At 42.9% G+C, this 18,798-nt stretch overlaps 2 protein-coding genes across 6 annotated transcripts; one reads left to right on the top strand and one right to left on the bottom strand.

Moving 5' to 3' along the window:
• Positions 1–3,023: 3,023 nt before the first annotated feature.
• LOC121096065 (prolyl-tRNA synthetase associated domain-containing protein 1-like) lies at positions 3,024–4,341 on the bottom strand. The gene is made up of 2 exons (XM_040611596.1): positions 4,213–4,341; positions 3,024–3,548 (listed from the first exon to the last, which is right to left on the bottom strand). The coding sequence occupies exons 1-2, from the start codon at positions 4,294–4,296 to the stop codon at positions 3,123–3,125; spliced, it is 510 nt and encodes a 169-aa protein (XP_040467530.1). The 5' UTR covers positions 4,297–4,341; the 3' UTR covers positions 3,024–3,122.
• A 2,411-nt stretch (positions 4,342–6,752) lies between these two features.
• On the top strand, positions 6,753–18,588 carry MTIF2 (mitochondrial translational initiation factor 2). 5 transcript variants are annotated; one of them, XM_040611829.1, is made up of 15 exons: positions 6,753–7,014; positions 7,382–7,597; positions 8,172–8,400; positions 9,450–9,555; positions 10,463–10,634; positions 11,092–11,252; positions 11,678–11,854; positions 12,377–12,516; positions 13,691–13,815; positions 14,597–14,801; positions 15,671–15,923; positions 16,543–16,683; positions 17,438–17,602; positions 17,811–17,951; positions 18,332–18,588. In XM_040611829.1, exons 2-15 carry the CDS (start codon positions 7,563–7,565, stop codon positions 18,499–18,501), a joined length of 2,220 nt encoding a protein of 739 aa, XP_040467763.1. In that variant the 5' UTR covers positions 6,753–7,014; positions 7,382–7,562; the 3' UTR covers positions 18,502–18,588. The 5 variants fall into 5 exon arrangements, with proteins under 5 accessions (XP_040467763.1, XP_040467762.1, XP_040467765.1 ...); XM_040611828.1 differs by having other exon boundaries at positions 6,753–7,242; XM_040611831.1 differs by having other exon boundaries at positions 6,753–7,507; positions 8,177–8,400.
• Positions 18,589–18,798: the final 210 nt, after the last annotated feature.

The raw sequence follows: 18,798 nt of genomic DNA, 5'->3' as shown, positions 1-18,798 counted from the left end.
TGCGGTGGCTGTCAGACAGCATACAAGAGCACACACACAACTTTTTACTGCGAGAGTTGCCAAATCTGCCACTGTTAGTTCAAGATTACAAAAAAGGCTGTAGTACTACACAGTGTATGCTTTATTTACTTTTCTGATAGTCTGCTGAGGATTTAGTAACATTCCCAACGCTTAATTATTTCTAAACTTTTTCCAAGACATGATGCAGCTTCAACAAAGGAGCTCATGTATGATTATTTTAGAGTTAGATGATAAATGTGTATGTAAATAATGCTTTGATATTAATAAAACTGCCTTAAAGGAATGTACCTAGGTGTGAAACAAAACTTAAAAAGCTCTTATTTAAAACTGTAATTTCCTTTACATACTGATTTTTTAAATGTTTGCCATTGTATACATTTATTAATTATGATATTAAAATGCCAAACCAAATAATTTTTATTCTTATTTTGTGTGTACATTTATACACACTTTTACTGGAAACTGATGTTACCGGAAGGATATTGGTGTTAAGTAACAGCATTGTGGTCAGTGATGTGTTCAGTGAGTATTTCTTCCGGAAGGAAACAGCTAAAACTCTAGCAGAATTTTTCTGGACAGTGTGTAGTTTGTTTTGTGTTGTTTATTTGTGTAGACCTGTGTAGATCTTAACTGTACACTAGTTTGATATTATTTTAAAAAGACACTAATTTCATAGGTAAATACTAAAAGAAATCATTATAGATTTGCCAAATGCAGTAATTGAAGCTTTGATTTTGCTCAGTCATCGTTTTCTGCTGAGACAAGCCTCTGAATCTCTTCTGAGGGCAAAGGTAGCTAAATTTTAGGTAGTACGGATTTTAAGATTCTTGAAGCTTAGTAAACTGTTATTCTGCACATGTCTTTAAAACAATTTTTCACATTGAAAGCTTTCTGGACTTAAAAACCTTGACAAGTCAAATTTAATTTTTTTTTGTTAAGTGATAGAGGATTTTAGGGTGCCACAAAGAAGAAGCCTTAAAAGGGAGGGAGAGTTGGTGGCAGGCAGCGGGTCAGATAAATTTTACTTTTAAAGACACTTAAGACTGTATCTTACTATCTCACTAATTTAGTAACGCACTTGTCAATCCAGATTTCATGAATCAACCCAATATGTCTAAATACCAGATGTTCCTTTCAGTCTTTTATTTGACAACAAATGCAAAATATGTCTATCTGGACATCTTTCTAGTGACTCTTCCTATAGCTTCAATATTTTTAGGTCACTTTTTTTCCATTTGACATGACTGCCGTGATAGATGGGGTTGGTTTGTGTCTTTCTAAGGTGGAGGGGAGAATTTAAACTGTTGTATCTTGAAATATTCTGTTGTTAAGCTTGCATCTCTGAGAAAGGTGCCAAATCCTTCCAAAATGAAGGAAACCATGGTAAGGATGTTTGTGAAATAACTTGCCCAAGAAGATACTTTTTTTCTTACTCAGTGGTAGTTCTTCATTCTGTAGAATTAAAGATTTCATTTTCTTAATGGGGGGGAAAAAGCCCACCAACTCAACACACAAATGTTAATGTTCTCATAGAATGGTCTTGGCTATACGGAACGAAACTGAGTCAGACTGGCTGATTTTTGCCTTGTTTCATTTGAAGTGTTCCCCTTTTTCATTGTTAGTACTGCATCCTTTAGCACGATGTGGTAGCAAATCATCACCCAAGATTGCAAGTCCTGTTATGTATTTTTTTCTTCATGCTTCAGTATTCTTTATTTCAGTTCTGTCTCAGCTTGTGTTGACACTGTTGCTTGCCCTTTAGGCATAGTTTGTACGTGACGCTTCCGTTAGGCTGTGTTCAAAAGCCCTTTTCTCATCTCTCGCTTCCTCTACTCCCCAGTCTCTGGGTTTTGTGTGGGTACTTGTTGCCACAGTATGTTTACTGGAGTTTGTGGCATTTCTACTGCTTCCGTCTTCAACAGACGATGTTTGAAGGGGGTGTTACTCTTTTGGGCAAGAGAAAGGAGGAGAGAGAATTAGGTTAGACATTCAATGTTAAGAATGTACTGGTCTTGTTCTTGTGAGAGTAGATTTTCTATACTAAACGTGTATCGGCTATTGAAAGCCAAATCAGCCTCTCCTCAACCTCTTAAACGCAGGGATGTTTGTGTGTGCAGGCCCCTCCTGCAGGGAGAAGCTCAAGTACAGCCAGTTGTACCATTCCTTCCGTTTCCATAGGTGCTGGTTAAGGTGCAGTGGAGCAGAGAAGATGCGTGTCCTCCATGGGTTCATGAATCTATAGAAATCGTGCCCAGAAGTTAATACAGTTCCAGGTTGTATTAACATTCCTCCTAGGTGCCACCAGGACATACTACGCCTGGTCAGGGACCTGCAGTAACATTACTCCTTGGAGTTCTTCTGCCAGGAGAGAGGTTGGTAGCGGGGTCCCCACTCCACCCCGCCTGCCTTGGGGTGACTCCCGTGCCTTCTGCTCGCACTGGAGAGGCTCTGGAAATGGGTGAGGCATGCACCTGTCGTAATGGGGCCATTGCCACAAGACTTAATGTATTATTTCTCAAGGGGAGGATACTGTGAAAGTGAAAATGCAACTAAAACCATAGACAATCAAGTGAGTTTTCTGTAGTGTAGGCAAGTTGGTTTGTTTTTTTTTTTCTAGATTAAATAATAATAAAAAGCAAGCAATGTGTAGTAGAGTATAAAAGGGTACAGGTGCACAATCTAGACATCTCTGTCCTGTGCATATTGACAAATATTTTAGAACTTTAATTTGTTATTTCCTAAGGATGTTGTTTTAAGTTTAAACCTTTAAGGCCAGTACCACACACGGCAAGTTCCAATTTTATCTATTCTATTAATAAAGACTGTAACATTATTTAAATCACACCTCTTCTACTTACTGGTTATTTAGTGGTAGACTGCAAACGTCTTTTTAAGAATTTTCTGTTAAACTTCTGATAACCCAAAGACAGGTTTTTTTTTTTTCCTCAACAGATTATACAATATAACCTTACCCAATTGAAGAAATAAAAAAAGGAGTAACCTTGTTTTTTCAGATTTTATTTGTAATGAGACTTTCACCAGTTTTGCTCTACAAAATCTATGCCTGGTAATAGAAAAGTGAACTTTGTCTACTTAAGATCTTAATCAAAATGTATGATGATAGGCTCGTGGCCTGTTGATCTCACAAACTTCAAAAAGTCATCGGGGCTTAAGCCCATGGTTGCAGAATTTGTCATTGGATGAAAATACACCTTTTCGTAGCCACCTTCCAGAAAGCCAGCATCCAGCACAAACTTCACATCTCCCTGGTCACAGAAGAGGGCTAGTGGTGTCGCACAGCCCTGGCCCACTCTTAGCTTTTCCAGCATGGCATTTTCATCAGCGAACCTTAGGTTTCCACTTCCAACACCCAGTTTTTTAGCAAGATCATTTAAATTAATTTGCCTGTTGTGCAGAACAGTCACCAGCCAGAATCCTTTCTTCTTTTTGTCTTTAAGAAAAAGGTTCTTACTGTGACCTCCTTTCATGTGTTGGACGTGAGGCATCATTTCTTCAACAGTGAACACCTGGAAAACATCACCGGTGTAGTGTGAGACTCTATACCCCATTAGACTTTTAGTTGTGTACTGGCAGGTATCTTTTGCTTAAATATTTAGAAAATACTGAATGTTATACTCTGCCTGAAAACTGTACCCTTTTATGAATAAGTTTTAAAAGAACACAAATAAAATGTGACATAGTGCTCCTGCGCACTTTCTGAATCATTTCTGGCTCGCGTACCTGGCAAGAACATCACGCTTCTTTAATGCAAAAGGCAGCCCTGACAGCAGTCATTTTTGTGGCTCCACCATGGACGGAGCCGAATGATGTGGCACACGTGGACTTTTAACTGGGAGTGGGGGAAAAAAATTTGGAAAGCATCATGGATGCCCGGCTTCACGGTAGGAAGCGGATGGGCCGCAGCTCCTGCAGCCGCTGCGGAGCTGGAGGGGACAAGGGGGAGGCGGGGGACAGAACGAGGGGAAAGAATGGCGGCTGTGCTCCAATTGCCCAGCCCCCCAAAAACCCAAACCTGCTGCCTGGCCCAGGCTCTAGGTTCGCTGGGCGAGATTACACGCAGATAGTTAATTACGCTAAAAAACCCCGTTCAGGGCCTACAGCTGCCCTGCAGCCGGCTGCGTCCCGTTTCGGGCCGCCGGGCGGGAACGCGGGCGAAGCGGCGGCCCCTACCTCGGGGTGCTCGGCCGTGACCGTGGCGATGCCCAAGTCCCGCAGCCGCTCCGCCAGCGCCTGCCGTGGCTCCGCCGCCGCCATGGCCGGGCAGGAGGGGCGGCCTGCGCCACCCCCGGCCTGCGCCGCGCCCGCCGCCGCCTCAAGATGGCGCCCGTGCTGCCCCGCCCCGCCGCCTCAAGGTGGCGCTGGCCTGCCCCGCGGCCAGGGCCTGGAGCGCGAAGCCGGCGGTAAGGGGGGATATTTGCGATAAGTTTTGATACGGAACCCCCCGCCCCAGGCTTCAGAGGGGGATGTAACGGCTCTGGTTGGGAAGTTGGTGTGGCTCGGGGGGGTTCTGCCACCTGTAGCGTGTGAACACAGAGCACGTGTTGCGCGAGCGGCCCGGGCCATCAGGGCAAGCTGGGAGCGGGGCGGCTCGGAGCCGCTTGCCGAGGCTCTCGCCTCAAAACCAAACGGCGGAAGAGGGTGCCCAGAGGGGCTGCGAGGGCTGTGGCTGTGGCTGTGTAGCTCCTGGGGCCCGCTGGCCTTGGCCCTGCCGAGAGCCAGGCCTGCAGAGGCACGGGCCCACTGCCGCAGCTCAGGGCTCTGTGACACCGGAGGGCAGAGCTCGCCGTCCCCGTAGGGCAGAAGAACCCGGCTGTCCCTCCCGCCTCACAGCTCCGCAGGCTACTGCCACCCTCCTTCGGACACGTCTAGCTGGAGAACAGCGTTCTCCGTACAGCTCCCTGCACCTCCCCTCCCGTGCAGTTCAGTAGCTCAAGTTTCTTGAAACAATCCATCTCTTTCCTTGTCAAATGGTGACATTGGAACAATGCTTCGACATACATCAGGTTTTCGCATCCAACGGGAACTATATTTGGTTTGAACATTGGTTTCAAAACAGGTATTTGTCTCAGATCTATACCTATTAAATTTTTTGTACATGTGCTTACTGTAATTTCAGCTGCGAGCTTGTTGCCTGTGTACAGTTACACTGAAAACGTTGCAGCTAAATAAGGACATTAAGAAAAATTCAAAGCTAGAAAGATGAAAATAAGGTAAACTATTAGTTAATGATACACACTGAAAAGAACTGCATAATCAAATGTGTTATTTTTTTAAAGGCAACCAATAATAATCGAGAATTGCAACTAAGGGATAAAGCCAAGCATTAACAGCTACATAGTTAAGTGGAAAATATTTCTACAACCCAAACCATCATCCTGACCTATGACATCAGAAATTATTTGTTTTCAGTTTGCCCTTCAGGAAAACAGGCAATCCATAATAAAGCTTTAAATTTAAACAGTATGAATTTGTGGTTAAGAGACATGTGGATAAAATATGATCCCACGCTAATTCCCAGAGCCTTACAGCAACGCACGGAAAGATTTCCAGGCAACATCCAACGGAAGATCAACTCAAAAAGCAGATTTGCAGTAAACTCTGGCGACTGTTTTGCGTGCTAAATTTATCTTTCAAATAAAACGTTTTTCAGGTCAATCCCAGGGTCCCCAGACAGCCCCATCGCGTGAAGGACGCACTGCCCTCGGCGTGCAGGCTGGCAGCTCTGCACCATCTTTCTGCCTGATTTGTCTCCCTGTGCAGAAACAGGCTGTATCTAATGCCCTCTGTGCATCCTTTGGTATTTAAGCTTTTTTTACCGTGGTTTATTTTTGAGATATTTTTTCGCATTTTGCCTCTGGAGAAACACTCGAGGTCCCTGCGCATTTTAACGTCTCAGTTAGTACCTGGTGCATTCGTCAGCAGACGGTGCCTTTGAAACAGGACATGGGTGGTTTTTTTCAATACTCAGCATCCCAAAACAGCAAATACTTGCAGTAGCAAGATACTGAGGGCAGCAAAACACATAGCACTGCCTGTTGCGTGTGGAAGAACCACCAGTGGGAACTGCTGCAAGTCCCCCTTTACAGGCAAAGCATGTAAAATACACAGCTCACACATACGCAGAGGAAACTAGGGCTGTTACAACCTGCAGCTGCTTGGAGGTCACTGTAGGAGCACCACTGTCCCAAGCAGACCCCCAAGGCTAAAGGGTGTCATGGGATGTAATTTGGGATTATCTCTGGGTTTTACAAATGGTATTGATGAGGGAACACTAAGGCTTTTTCAAAAACCACTTACAGCACTTGCCCCTAGATTTTTTTTCCTTGTCTCTTAAGCGATATCATTTCAGAGATGACAAATTCAGAGAGCACTTTAGAAGGTTCACTCATGTTAAGGCTTTAGATTGGAGATGGGTGGGAGGACGTCGCGAGGGAAAGGGACTATCTCCCAGCAGGCTGGAGAAAACCCTGTTAAAGCGGTTTATAAAGGAGCATGCCGAGCCCTGGGATGGCTGCCAGGGCTGAGGACCGCCAGGCCCCCGCCAGCGGCTCTCCCGCCCGCTGGGAGGAGACGCCCCGCCCCCAGCCGGCCCCTGCGGCCACGCCCAGGGCCCCACCGCGCCTGCGCCTGCCCTCGCGCCCCGGCGCCTGCGCAGAGAGCGGCTCGGCGGCGCCAGGCAGGGAGCGCGCGGCGGGCGCGGGGGCCGCCGGGCCCCCCCCTCCCCCCCCCACCCCCCACCCCGCAGCGGGCTGACGGCGCGCGCGCCCGGGCCGCCGCCTGCGGCCAGTGCTCTCCCGGGCCGCCTGCTTGCGATCGCCGCACCTGCAGGCTCGGAGAAGGGGGTGTGGGGGCTGCCACGGCGGGGAGGGTCGCAGCGGGCAGGTGTCCGGGAGGTTGATGGCCGCATGGTGCGCGTCGGTGCGGTGCGGGCCCGCTCGCAGCGGGTGAGGCAGTTTCTGAGGCCTCCCGGTGGTGAGCGCGGCTTGTGAGGCGAAAGGCCCGTGTGGCCTGTGGGCTTCTCCTCAGCGCTGGCCGAAAGGCTGAGCGTGAGAGCGGGACGGGCCAGAGGGGTGTCTGCCCCAGCCGCTGGTGGCCCGCGGGCCCCGAGAGCCAGGGCGGTTTCTTTGCAGTGAGCAACCTTGCGTGGATCTCAACGCTGCGAGCTTGTCCGGCCTCTCCTTGGCCTTGTGCTGCCTTTCGGTGTGTGCGGCATCCAGGGGCAGCTCCTGGGGGTCCCTCGGTTTTACCTGTTCTGCCGCTTTAAAATTCTCTTTGGCGAGGGAGGGGGGGAGGTAGTTGTTTTTGGCTGATTGGTTTGTCATCTGCTCACTTCTTGCAGGTATGGGGATACAGGAGAGTTTTTAAATAGATCTCAGTCACTCTGAGAGGAACTGATAAAGCATTTCACTCATTTGGAGCTGCTTGGAAGATGGTACAAAGCCACCTTTGAGAGAAGACATAGAAGGTATAGAGAATGGCATCGCTGAGCAGAAGGAAAAATAGACAACTCTGAACAAGACATGTTCAAATGGGAGACTGTTTTGTGGCATACTTGGTAAAATAACTCAGTCCAAAGTTAAGATGGCTAAGGTGTGGGATAATCTGACAGAAGAGCCTTGGAAACTTTTAATTGCTAAGCCAGCGTTTAGCCTCAAAGAACGTCTCTCTGTGTGACAGCAGCGGTATTACTGCAATGTGTAGTCGTTTAGCATTGGTACATGCCCATGTAAGCAGCGTTTTTTGAATGTGCTTTACTGGCCTAGAGAGCTGGGTCACATCTGGATAACTTACCAGTATAGCATGAGGAGTGCAAATGCCCCTTTTTTTCTAGGTAGTGTTAAAGAACCTGAAATGGGATTTCAGTAGTTTTTGTTAAAGATCAGTGGAGAAAAGTGAAAGATCTGTAAGCTGTGGCGGTATTAGTAGATCTGTGTGTCTGCAGTGGGATAGTGGAGAAGGGTGAAGCACTTAAGAAAACTGGAAGAGTTACCAAACTGTTCAATTTTGTCAGCATTAAAAACCCTGTTTTGAAACATAACATTTGTGCCTTGTGTTCCTGTCTGTATTATCATAGAAAAGAATATTTTTCAGCTTTGAGACTGATTTCAATGTGTCCTTTGTATTTTCAGTGTAGAAATGAATCGAGGGTTGATACTAAAGTTTGAAAATCTGGTCCAGTTACGTGGTGCCTGCCAGCAGCTGCGTACTCTCTCCTACAGAAAAGTTCACAGAGCACAATGGAAGCCTGTGCAGTCATCTGCACATCCTGCGTGGTCCATTCTGTATCCACGGTTCTGGCAAAAAGACAAATTAATCAGTATTGACTTATCACAACGCAGACATCTAGCTACAAAGGAGGTAATTAACAAAACCCAATAATCTCAGATTTTGTGTGAAATGTCAAAGTACAAGAACTCCGTTGAATAATCTTAATTACAAAAAAAAAAGGAGCTTTATTAATGAATATAGAGAATTTACTTTACATTTAATAGGTAAAATGTAGTTAGTGTGTGACTGTAGTGTGACTCCCTGTTGTGATTTAACCCCAGCTGGCAACTAAACCGCACACAGCCACTCGCTTTGCCCCCCTGCAGCGGGGTGGGGAGCGGATCGGAAGGGTGGAGGTGAGAAAGCTCGTGGGTTGACATAAGGACAGCTTAATAAGTAAAGCAAAAGCCGCACACGCAGGCGAAGCTGCTCCCCACGGGCAGGCAGGTGCTCGGCCATCCCTGGGACAGCCGGGCTCCATCACACGTGGCAGGGACTTGGGAAGGCAAACGCCATCGCTCCGAATGTCCCCCCCTTCCTCCTCCCCCCGGCTTCACATGCCGAGCATGAGGCTGTACGGTGTGGGATACCCTGTGGGAGCTGGGGCTGGCCGTGTCCCACCCGCAGCTCCGTGTGCCCCCAGCCTCTGTGTTGGCGGGGTGGGGTGAGGGGCAGGAAAGGCCTTGGCTCTGTGTGATTCTGGCCAGCAGCGACTGAGACATCCCTGGGTTATCAGCGCTGTTCCAGCACAGATCCAAAACAGCCCTGTAGCCGCTGTTGTGAAGGACATGAATTGTATCCCAGCCCAAACCAGCACACTCAGTCTCAAATACTGACTTAAAGTGCTTACACCAGCATCATCATAAATCTTGCAGAGGCAGGAGGAAAGTATTAAATGGAAATTACTTTGTTTCCTTGTTTCGAAAATTTAAAAGTGAAAACAGATTAAGTATAGTATGTTATACATTTTAAATATTCAGTATGATGTGTTAAGTCATTTGTTTATTGTAGTTTATTAGTAACGTAAAAAAAATGTGTTTACATCATATAGCTTGAGATCATTGCCTTTTTAATAGTTTTTACTATTTCTTAGTTTATGCCAGCTATGTGTTCCTATATATGTATCTAATTCCACTTAGGAGACAAAAAAGAAGAGAAAGAAGATGCCACTGACAAAAGGTGAAGTGGAGATAAAGCAGATGATGACTATTGAGGAACTTGCTCGAGCTATGGGTAAAGACATAGGTGAGAGCCTGCTCTGTTATTTGAAATCAAATGAAACACAACAGTTAAAATCTATCATGCCGCTTTTGCAAGTGGTAGAGGCAAAGATGCCTATGGTGGCGTTAGTAGTTGCTAATCCCTCCCTCCCTCCCGTAGCAAGGCATACCAAAGAAAATGTTGGTAGACACAGTGGCAGACTAAAGAGAAAAACATTTGGACTGGAAAAAAGTCTGGAAACACTCGCCTCTGCAGGTGACTACCCTGGCAACTGGGTTACAGAAGCAGGCTTGTTCTTTTAACTCCACGAACTGTGCCTGGTTGTATAGTGGCTCAGCTTGAGCAGTTTTCAATGATGGTTTAGGGGGTTTAGTGTGTTTTAACTATCCACGTTTGAAATAATTCCATAGCTGTGTTGTACCTATTTCCAATCTCTTTTTATCCAGCTGGGTACTTTTTCTGGCAAACTTCCCTCTAGGCAGTGAGGAGAGAAGCAGAAAGTTCTGTCACGTCTTGCTGTATGTTTCTGAGATAGCATGTATCAATTTCTGACTACTGCGATATGTTCTGTATTTCTACTACCAAAGAAAGTGGCCTATGAACAGGTTGACTCCTTGAGTTACTTCTGTGCTATTTGGTTTAGATGAGTTTGTTGTTTTCTTCTTAGGGGATAACTGAAAAGCAAGCAATGAAAATCTAAGTGGAGAATCAACATTGTAGCATCTAATACAGCAGTCATTTTCAGCAAATCTTTCTGAATCAAGGTCTTAGTGTAACAGGAACTTTTGGATTAACTAAAAGAAAAGTGCTTTGTGAGTGAAACTCACTAGCACGATATAAACTACTAATGAGAAAGTCTTATGAAGTGGGTTTTTTTGTGTGCCACGTTTTTGTGGATGTAATTGTTAAATGTCCTTATCTTTTTTTACAGATCATGTTTATGAAGCGCTGCTGTACACAGACATTGACCTTGCTTCACTAGAACCAGATTCCATCTTAGGTGAAGACCATATCAAGCTAATTGTTAAAAAATCAGGAATGAAGTATAAATCAGCAAAACTGAAAGAGGAAAAAAAAAGAGAAAACACAGATGCTGTGAAAAGGTAAGTTGTGAAGTGCTCTTTTTGGCTATTTTTATCCTATTTGTTGCTGCAAGTGTTTTTTTCACGTACTGTATTTTCTTTGTTCTGACGGTATGTTGGTAATACCTGATATAGTCGCAACCTGATAATATTTAAGAGATAAAGTTTACTATTTTGATTTCTTCTGCGGTAAAACTGATAGTCAGATTTGATTTGTTCTAGGTGAGCTTTTTCTATGCCATTCTCTGAAGAAAAGCCAATTCTTTGATACATTGAATTGCAGTATTAATTGATGCAGCAATAAGGCTGGGTACTAAGAGGGCTAACTGTGTGGTGTAGCTAGAATTTGTGATCATAGTGGTGAGAAGCTAGGCTTACCTGTTCGTCACTGAGTTCTGATAAATGACTCTTCGTTAGCTGTAGTGGGCTCAGTGAACTTCTTTGGTATTTACAAAACACATTTTTGTTTTAATTGTAGGCCGCCTGCAGACCCAGCAGTGCTAACACCACGGCCCCCAGTTGTTACTATCTTGGGCCACGTTGATCATGGGAAAACGACCTTACTTGACAGTCTACGAAAAACTCAAGTGGCATCAATGGAAGCAGGAGGCATTACACAACACATTGGTGCTTTTCTGGGTATGATTCAAGTGTATGTGCTTGCGTGTAAAACAGTTTACTCTTAATTTTGCATAAGGGGCTGACTTGCTGTCAGTTCATTGGGGAAAAGTGTTGCAACATGAACAGTTTCTATGTAAGCAGTGAAAAAGGAAACCATAACTGGTGGTAACTGTCATAACTAAGTGGATGGAACTTTGAAGTGGATTGCCTGTGCAGTTGAAATTGTATTTAGACTATTTTGGATTATGAAAGATCCCAGGATGATTTTTCTTTCCTGAGGAGTTAAAAGTGCTTTCTTTGACCTGCATGCTGACAGTTATCTGCCTAAAATACCTCATTGTTACTAAAAAAGCTCCTAAAGGAATGATGCTTGATTTACAATAAGTCAAATAAAGCTATGTGAAATGTGGATTTTAAAATGTATTATATATACTTGTTGACAGTGCATTTGCCTTCTGGGGAAAAAATAACTTTTCTTGATACTCCGGGACATGCGGCTTTTTCAGCCATGCGAGCAAGAGGTACCCACGTTACTGACATCGTCATACTGGTTGTAGCGGCAGAAGATGGAGTAATGCAGCAAACTGTAGAATCTATCCAACATGCTAAAAATGCAGGAGGTACGGTGTTTAACTTGTTAACATGACATTCTGGAGTGAGTGGCAAGCCCGGTACACAAAGTTAATAAAGGTGTGTGTTCCTATGCAGTTCAAATAGACATTAGTGAAGTGCTTATTACTTACCTCTCAAAAGAGACTCCTTGAATTGGAATCCACAGAGCTTGGGATGTAACTGTTGTAGTCCTATTCCTTCTCCTCTGGGAAGGAGTTTGAAAATGTACTGGATGTTGTAGTTTTACATAAAGATATTAAAATAATTTTTTCAGGACTTGCAGGTTCGTGAGAGGAGCACTTACAGAGGTGGGGTGTGGGGTTTATTGTTGGGTTTTTTTCCGCCTCCCTACTAGGGTAACTCCTCCAGCTTACTTGTGGTAGCTCAGATCTCAATGGCTGCTCAGGGAGTAGGCAGCAAGTGAGATGATTTGTTCTACATGCTCATAAGCTGCTCTAATCTTCTATTGCAACTGTACTAGTAGCAGCAAGTTTTTGCTTATGTTGGTGATGAGTGTGTTCTCTTTTTAGTTCCTCTTATCCTTGCCATTAATAAATGTGACAAACCTGAAGCTGATCCTGAAAGAGTAAAGAAGGAACTGCTGGCTTACGATGTGGTCTGTGAAGAGTTTGGAGGTGATGTTCAAGCTGTAAATATTTCTGCACTCAAGGTAAGGTTTTGGTGGAAAAAATGGTGTTCATGGGCATCTAGTATGTGCATACAGCTGCATTTTATTTGGCAGCTGGAAAAATGAAATGCTTACTTTCCTAGTATTTGACACCTTACCATGAGCTAAGAGCTGCTGGGTCTCACTGGAATAATTTGAAACATACTTGTATCATATTTTGAGGCTCAGACCTTCAGTGAACAATAATAATACCTCATTTTTCTTCTGGAAATTTAGTGGCTGTTTTTCAGGTTAATCTTAATTGCTGTCTCTTCTTACATATGCTCATTTGTATGAAATCAGAGAGTAAGTAAGTATTTTCCTAAACATGGCTAATCACAGGAACGTAGTTTTGTGGTGGTCCTACAAGGTTTACCATCTTAGCTTTGCAAACAACTGATAGCTAAAAACTGAACTAAAATCTGAACTTCAGTTTTGTGGTGGCCAGAACAGCTTTGTCCAAGCTGATGCAGCAGTATCTTAGCTTTATTGCTGTCTTTCTAAATGCATGCCAAGTAATTTTCTAAAATTTTGACAAGTTCAATACCTTTTGAAGTCATGCCCTTACACTTTAAAATAGGTATACATAAAAGTGGCTTCTCCACCCACCTCTGTTGTTGCCTTAATTCCTGTAGATCTGGATCTGCTGACAGCTAGCTTGTTGTATCTGTTCTCAAAAATAAAATGTAATTAGAACAAGGGAAGAAAAAAAGAAAACAGACCAACTGTTTTGTCTCTTTGATGTCCTGGAATCTTGACTGGGTGGTAGGTGTCATCAATTTTGATTTGTCTGTTTAGCTGTGGTTTTTTTTTTGTTGGTTGCTGTTGTTTTTTTTTTTTAATTTGCATTCCTAATAAACTTGTACCAGAATATTGCAAGGTCTTTTTCCGCATCATTAAGCTGGATGCTATGAACAGAGAAGCAAGGAAACTGTCCTTCCTAATATTTCATGCAGTTTGGACCAGCTGTGCAGGAGTTTTAATAGTTTATTACTTCAGTGCCAGCTTGCCTTGAAGGCAAAGGGATCTGTGCTGTTGGACTGTATTGTGTCGTTAGAAGTTCTGAATTAAAAGGGAGAATTTGGCACTAAGATTTCAACTTCTGATCTTACTTTAATAGGGCACTTCCTTTACACATATATATATATTTATATTTTTTGTGTACGGTTTTATACAGGGTGAAAACCTGATGGTTTTAGCAGAAGCAACTGTTGCTTTAGCAGAGATGTTAGAACTGAAGGCAGATCCCACAGGTCTGGTAGAGGGGACTGTAATTGAGTCTCGCAAAGACAAAGGGAAAGGGTAAGTGATCTGCTGCCTTTACAACTTGATGGAGCAATTTGTAACAGAGCAGGAGGTTCCAGAGGTTTGTACCTCTGTGTTTAACACTGAACTTTTTGTTGCTGTTGTTAAATAAAACTAATGGTTTCTTTGCAGTGGTTGTAATTAAGCATTGAAATGTTACCCTACAGCAATGAGTGTCAGAAAAAGAAGTTACAAACTGATAGGGCAAAATTCATCATATCAATGAAATAACATCCTGTTGGCACAGGAAATAGTTTAAAATGCTAGAGCAGATGTATTTTTTTTAATGTCACTAAAAAAGTAGGAATTATTGAGTTAATAGTCATAGGATAATATTTACGCTTTTTTGGGCGAATTGTGAGTAAGATGACATTTTACTCTTTTAAATGTCTTAGTCCTTTTGCGGGTTCACTGCAAACAAGGTGTGTTCTGCCCTCTAAAAATGAACTGAATTCCAGGAAGTTGTTGGGGTTTGTTTTTTGGTTTTTTTCTGGGCGGTGGGGGAGTCAGTGTGTAAAATCAGTCTGTTGCTGATCTCACAAATGCCAAATGTTGTATTGATCTGCAGAAATGAAGGGAGTACAGTACACATTTTGGGCCTCTTGCAAGTCACTTTAAAATTTTACTGGTGCTTTAGTAAAATGTCACAGGAATATCTGCCTGTGATCAATCACTACTAGCATGTTTTGGTTTGTTTGCGTACCTATGCTAACCATGAAAACAGGGAGAAGAGTTGCTTTTATTTTGTCTGTCATCTTTCTCCTCTGCTTTTCGCTAGTCCAGTTACCACAGCCATAATCCAAAGAGGAACTCTGAGGAAAGGCTGTGTCCTGGTTGGAGGGAAGACGTGGGCAAAAGTGCGTTTCTTGTTTGATGAGAACGGCAAAGCTGTAGATGCAGCCTCTCCAGGCATCCCAGTGGAAATCATGGGCTGGAAGGAAGTCCCTTCAGCAGGAGATGAAATCCTTGAAGTAGAATCTGAGGTACAGAAAGAACTGTTTAATGCAAAACTCACACAGCAGTAAGGTGGATGGGAAGGAGCTGAGAAAAAAAAAAAAAAAAGTGATAGCTTTCATTCTAAACCTGGATAATCTGATGAAAGATGAAGGCCAGGCATGGGTAATAAGAGACCTGAGCTAGGTGCTCTAGGAGAGGAATGAGGATTTGTACGTTACCTCTTTCTTTTCCACTGCCCCTACCTTTCATCTCCCGGACTGTCCTCATCTCCATGCATCCAGATTAACCTGCTTTACAATCACATGAAGAAAGCAGGCTGCCTCTGGAATTAAAAATGAGTCGCCTTTTGATTCATGCTTTTGCTGCTCATGGTCATCCTGCCTTCCTTGGTGCCTTGTTTGCAGTGGCTCCAGTCCTGAGTGGCTTCTGCTGCGGTAAGCTGGGATATGTTCTAACGTGTTCCCTTTCTAAGGGTGCAGAAGGCTTTTCTTTTTTATGTGATCACACTGTCACCCTACCTGGAGAACATCCCATACCTAATGATATCAGTGTTTTAATTTTAGAATGAGATAACTAGTTTCTGACAAAATAATATGCATAAATAAAGTGTGTTTGAAATAGGTGTTGTGAGAGCTGGTCGATTACCACATGAAAGAATTAACAATAATTCTTTTCTGCAGTGCAGACGTACTATAGAAACATGCCTTGAGTCATGTTGTTGTAGCCCAGGGAGGGAGCTATTGTGCTCATTCTCTGCCATCCTCGCAGCAAAATCTGTTGTTAAATGTGAAAGAAAATGAGTGAGCCTGTAGAGAAGATGCAAAAGGATGAAACTGCATTAGTGTGTTTTCTGATGCAGTGCTTTGAAAGGTAATGTTTCTGTCTTCCTGCCCAGCAAAGGGCACATGAAGTTGTGGCTTGGAGAACCTATGTTGAACAACAGGAGAGGATGAAAAGGGATGTGGAAGCTATTGAAGCAAAGCAAAAGGAGCACAGGATGGAATATGAGCAGAAGCAACAGAAGCTAGCCCATCTGACCTGGAGACAGAGGAAGGCGGTGCTGTACAAGGCCAATAAGCATCTAATATATTCAAAGCCTAAAGAGAGAACAGAGATGGACAAAAACGTGCTATCGGTAGTCGTTAAAGGTACTGTCCTGTTCTGTTTACTGCTCTGTTGTTTTTGTGCTTCTCAAATGTTCAGTCTGAAAGCATAGCTCTAAACTATTAACAAAATTTCTGTTACCAGAAGTTTCATCAGTTTTAAACTGAACAGATTATTGAACTTCTTCAGTAAGAGGAGGGGCATCAGAAAACATCCAGTGGTCAGAAGGATGTGCTTCTAGCAGGGCCAGAGCAACAGGAAAATCTATGAGCCTATAATATACAGGCACTTGTAAAACCCATACAATTGCCTATATATATACATTTACAAAAAAATTAAAAATACAAGCTATATGAGCAGCAGTACTGCATCAGCAAAATGGAGGACAAGAGCAATTACGTATTAGTTCAGGTGGCACAGAGGGAGCTATGCAAACTTGACGTGAAAATGGCAGCAAATATAGAGCCTCTGGTCCTATTGTATTTATGAACTTCCTTTTTTGAATTAATAGACTTGTTAGATGTGTTTTAACATGCTACTGAAAATATAATGATAGATGTCAAAAGGCCATGTAGCATAGCATGGAGTTGTCGTGCCCTTAGTTCTACTTCAGTGCTTCTTTGATACATACAAAGTCAGCAGTACTTCCATTTGTACACACAGGTGATGTGGATGGATCTGTTGAAGCTATTTTGAACATTCTGGACAGCTATGATGGTGACGGTGAATGTAAACTGGATATCGTTCATTTTGGAATGGGAGACATCAGCGAAACTGACATAAGTCTGGCTGAAGCATTTAATGGTGTGTGTTTAAAAATCAAATTACAATTTGTACAAACTGTTGAAATGGGAAGGTCTTAATTCTGGTTTTGTTTTCTCAATAATTAGCAGCATTAATAAGGTAAACAATATAATGCTTCCTTTAACATCGAACAGGAATGCAGGTGAGGAAGGCTGGACATGTCAGGAAAATGGAAGGACTCTTGAGAAGCTGTTGCCAGTAGCTGAATTGTTAAGGTTAAACTCTGACTCTCACTTGGGTTACTCTCATGCTCAAACCAGGCAAAGCTGGGAAAGTAGGTTACAGATTTCCTTTTCTTCAGGGACACGACTGGAAAGACTGTCAGTCGTTCCTGTTTTTACCCCGTAATTCTCACCTGCCATAGTCCATCCACAGTTGGATGAGAATGATTTAAGAATACACTTCCAGCTTAATTTGGACAGCCAAACTTTTTTCTGGCCCAAAAATGTGAGGACCTTGTCTGTTGCGTGAGCTGTGTGTGAGCATTAGTTTGTTTTGATACCTCCAGTTCTGTCATTGGGGAACTTTCTGTGACTGCTTTTTTTGAACCATTTGATACAAGGTTAGTAGCAGTGTGCAATAGAGGGAGAAATAAGCAGCCTCTCCGGTAAAGGGAAGTAGCAGTTTCTTCTTTTGCTGACCAGCGATTCCCCTGCAAGTTCAGCATTACAGAATAGACACAGCAGCCACTTTCACATACTGTTTAAAGAGTGATCTCTTGTAGTCATCACTTGCTGATTGTTTTATTTATCAGGTGTTGTATTTGGATTCAGTGTGAAAGCCAATGACAGTATTAAACAGCTGGCTGCTAAAAAGGGAGTAAAAATTAAACTTCACAATATCATCTACAAACTTATTGATGACGTGAAAGAAGAGATAAATAGCAGACTACCCCCCTCTGTGGTAGAGAATACAATAGGTGAGTTTTCATTCACTGATAAACTTTTGTTTTTGCAACGTAGCCTAAAGTTTTCTCCAATGAAGTGTTCCTATCGTATCAAATATTTTATATTCCTCTGTAGCTGCTTTTGTTTTGTTATAAAGCTTGCTAAGCAAAAGTGTAGCTTGCTTCCACTTATTGCCAGTTTATTATTTTAGTATACTGCATATAACTTTTTTTCTTTTAGGGGAAGCTTCTGTTCTCAACATCTTCTCTATAACAGTAGGAAAAAACAAAATTCCAGTAGCTGGATGCAGAGTACAGAAGGGGCTGCTAGACAAAAAAATGAAGTTTAAGCTCATCCGTAACGGGGATGTTATTTGGAAAGGTAAGGGTAATTGCCACAAAACATGTATTTGTAGAGTATTAAGACACTGCTAGTTCCCTGTGAAGCTAGTGCAAAATGCACGTATCTGATCATAGGGTAATCCTGTACACTATTTAGGATGGAGTTGTTCCAACTAGCAAAAAACTGCAAAATGCCACTGTGCTGTTATCCAGACCTTTTTCTAACCACCAGCTCTGGTAGGAAAGCAGGAGCATCACAGGGTTTACCTACAGAAAAGGACTGACTTTCATTAGCTGCAAGTGCGCACAATCCCTACATTGTTTTGCTTTCATTTTGTTGCTACAGGGTGAAACATTAGTTCTCTTAAGAAGGGCAAACCAAAACACTTTTGTGCTCTTTGATGTACTTTCTCTTTGTAGGATCTTTATCATCACTGAAGCATCATAAAGATGATGTCCAGGTAATAAAAATGGGTATGGATTGTGGATTGAGTTTGGAAAACCATATAGAATTCAATATTGGAGATGAAATTATCTGTTATGAAGAAAAAGTAGTTCAACAGACAACTTCCTGGGATCCAGGATTTTAAAATACATTTGAATACATTTACATAAAAGGACATGTATTATTCCTGGCTGGCCTTCAACTCTTTAATATTAAAGAAACTTTCAAGAGGTGTACAAGCTTCATTCTATCTGATGTTCGTATAAGATGTCCTACTCTTAAATCTTGTTAAGCAACCAGCTTACCTCATTAGAACATGGGATAACCTACAGCAATTAATTGCAAGCATTTCACATGTGTAAAACTATCACTGTGTCAATGTTTCTGATGACTATCTATTGGTTCCAGAATAGCTGAACCATCTTCTTCCCCTCCCTGGTGG

Source organism: Falco naumanni, chromosome 12, assembly GCF_017639655.2.
Source record: "Falco naumanni isolate bFalNau1 chromosome 12, bFalNau1.pat, whole genome shotgun sequence".
NCBI lineage: Eukaryota > Metazoa > Chordata > Aves > Falconiformes > Falconidae > Falco > Falco naumanni.
The sequence above is the reverse complement of the archived record's forward strand: the minus strand, read 5'-3'. Positions and strand labels throughout refer to the sequence as shown.

Coding starts and splice junctions, on each gene's coding strand:
- LOC121096065 (XM_040611596.1), bottom strand. CDS start 4,296: ATGGCGGCGGCGGAGCCACGGCAGGCGCTGGCGGAGCGGCTGCGGGAC. Junction 3,549..4,212: donor TCACGGCCGAGCACCCCGAG/GTAGGGGCCGCC, acceptor GATGTTTTCCAG/GTGTTCACTGTTGAAGAAAT.
- MTIF2 (XM_040611829.1), top strand. CDS start 7,563: ATGTTCAAATGGGAGACTGTTTTGTGGCATACTTG. Junction 11,253..11,677: donor ACACATTGGTGCTTTTCTGG/GTATGATTCAAG, acceptor ACTTGTTGACAG/TGCATTTGCCTTCTGGGGAA. Junction 14,802..15,670: donor TCCTTGAAGTAGAATCTGAG/GTACAGAAAGAA, acceptor CTTCCTGCCCAG/CAAAGGGCACATGAAGTTGT.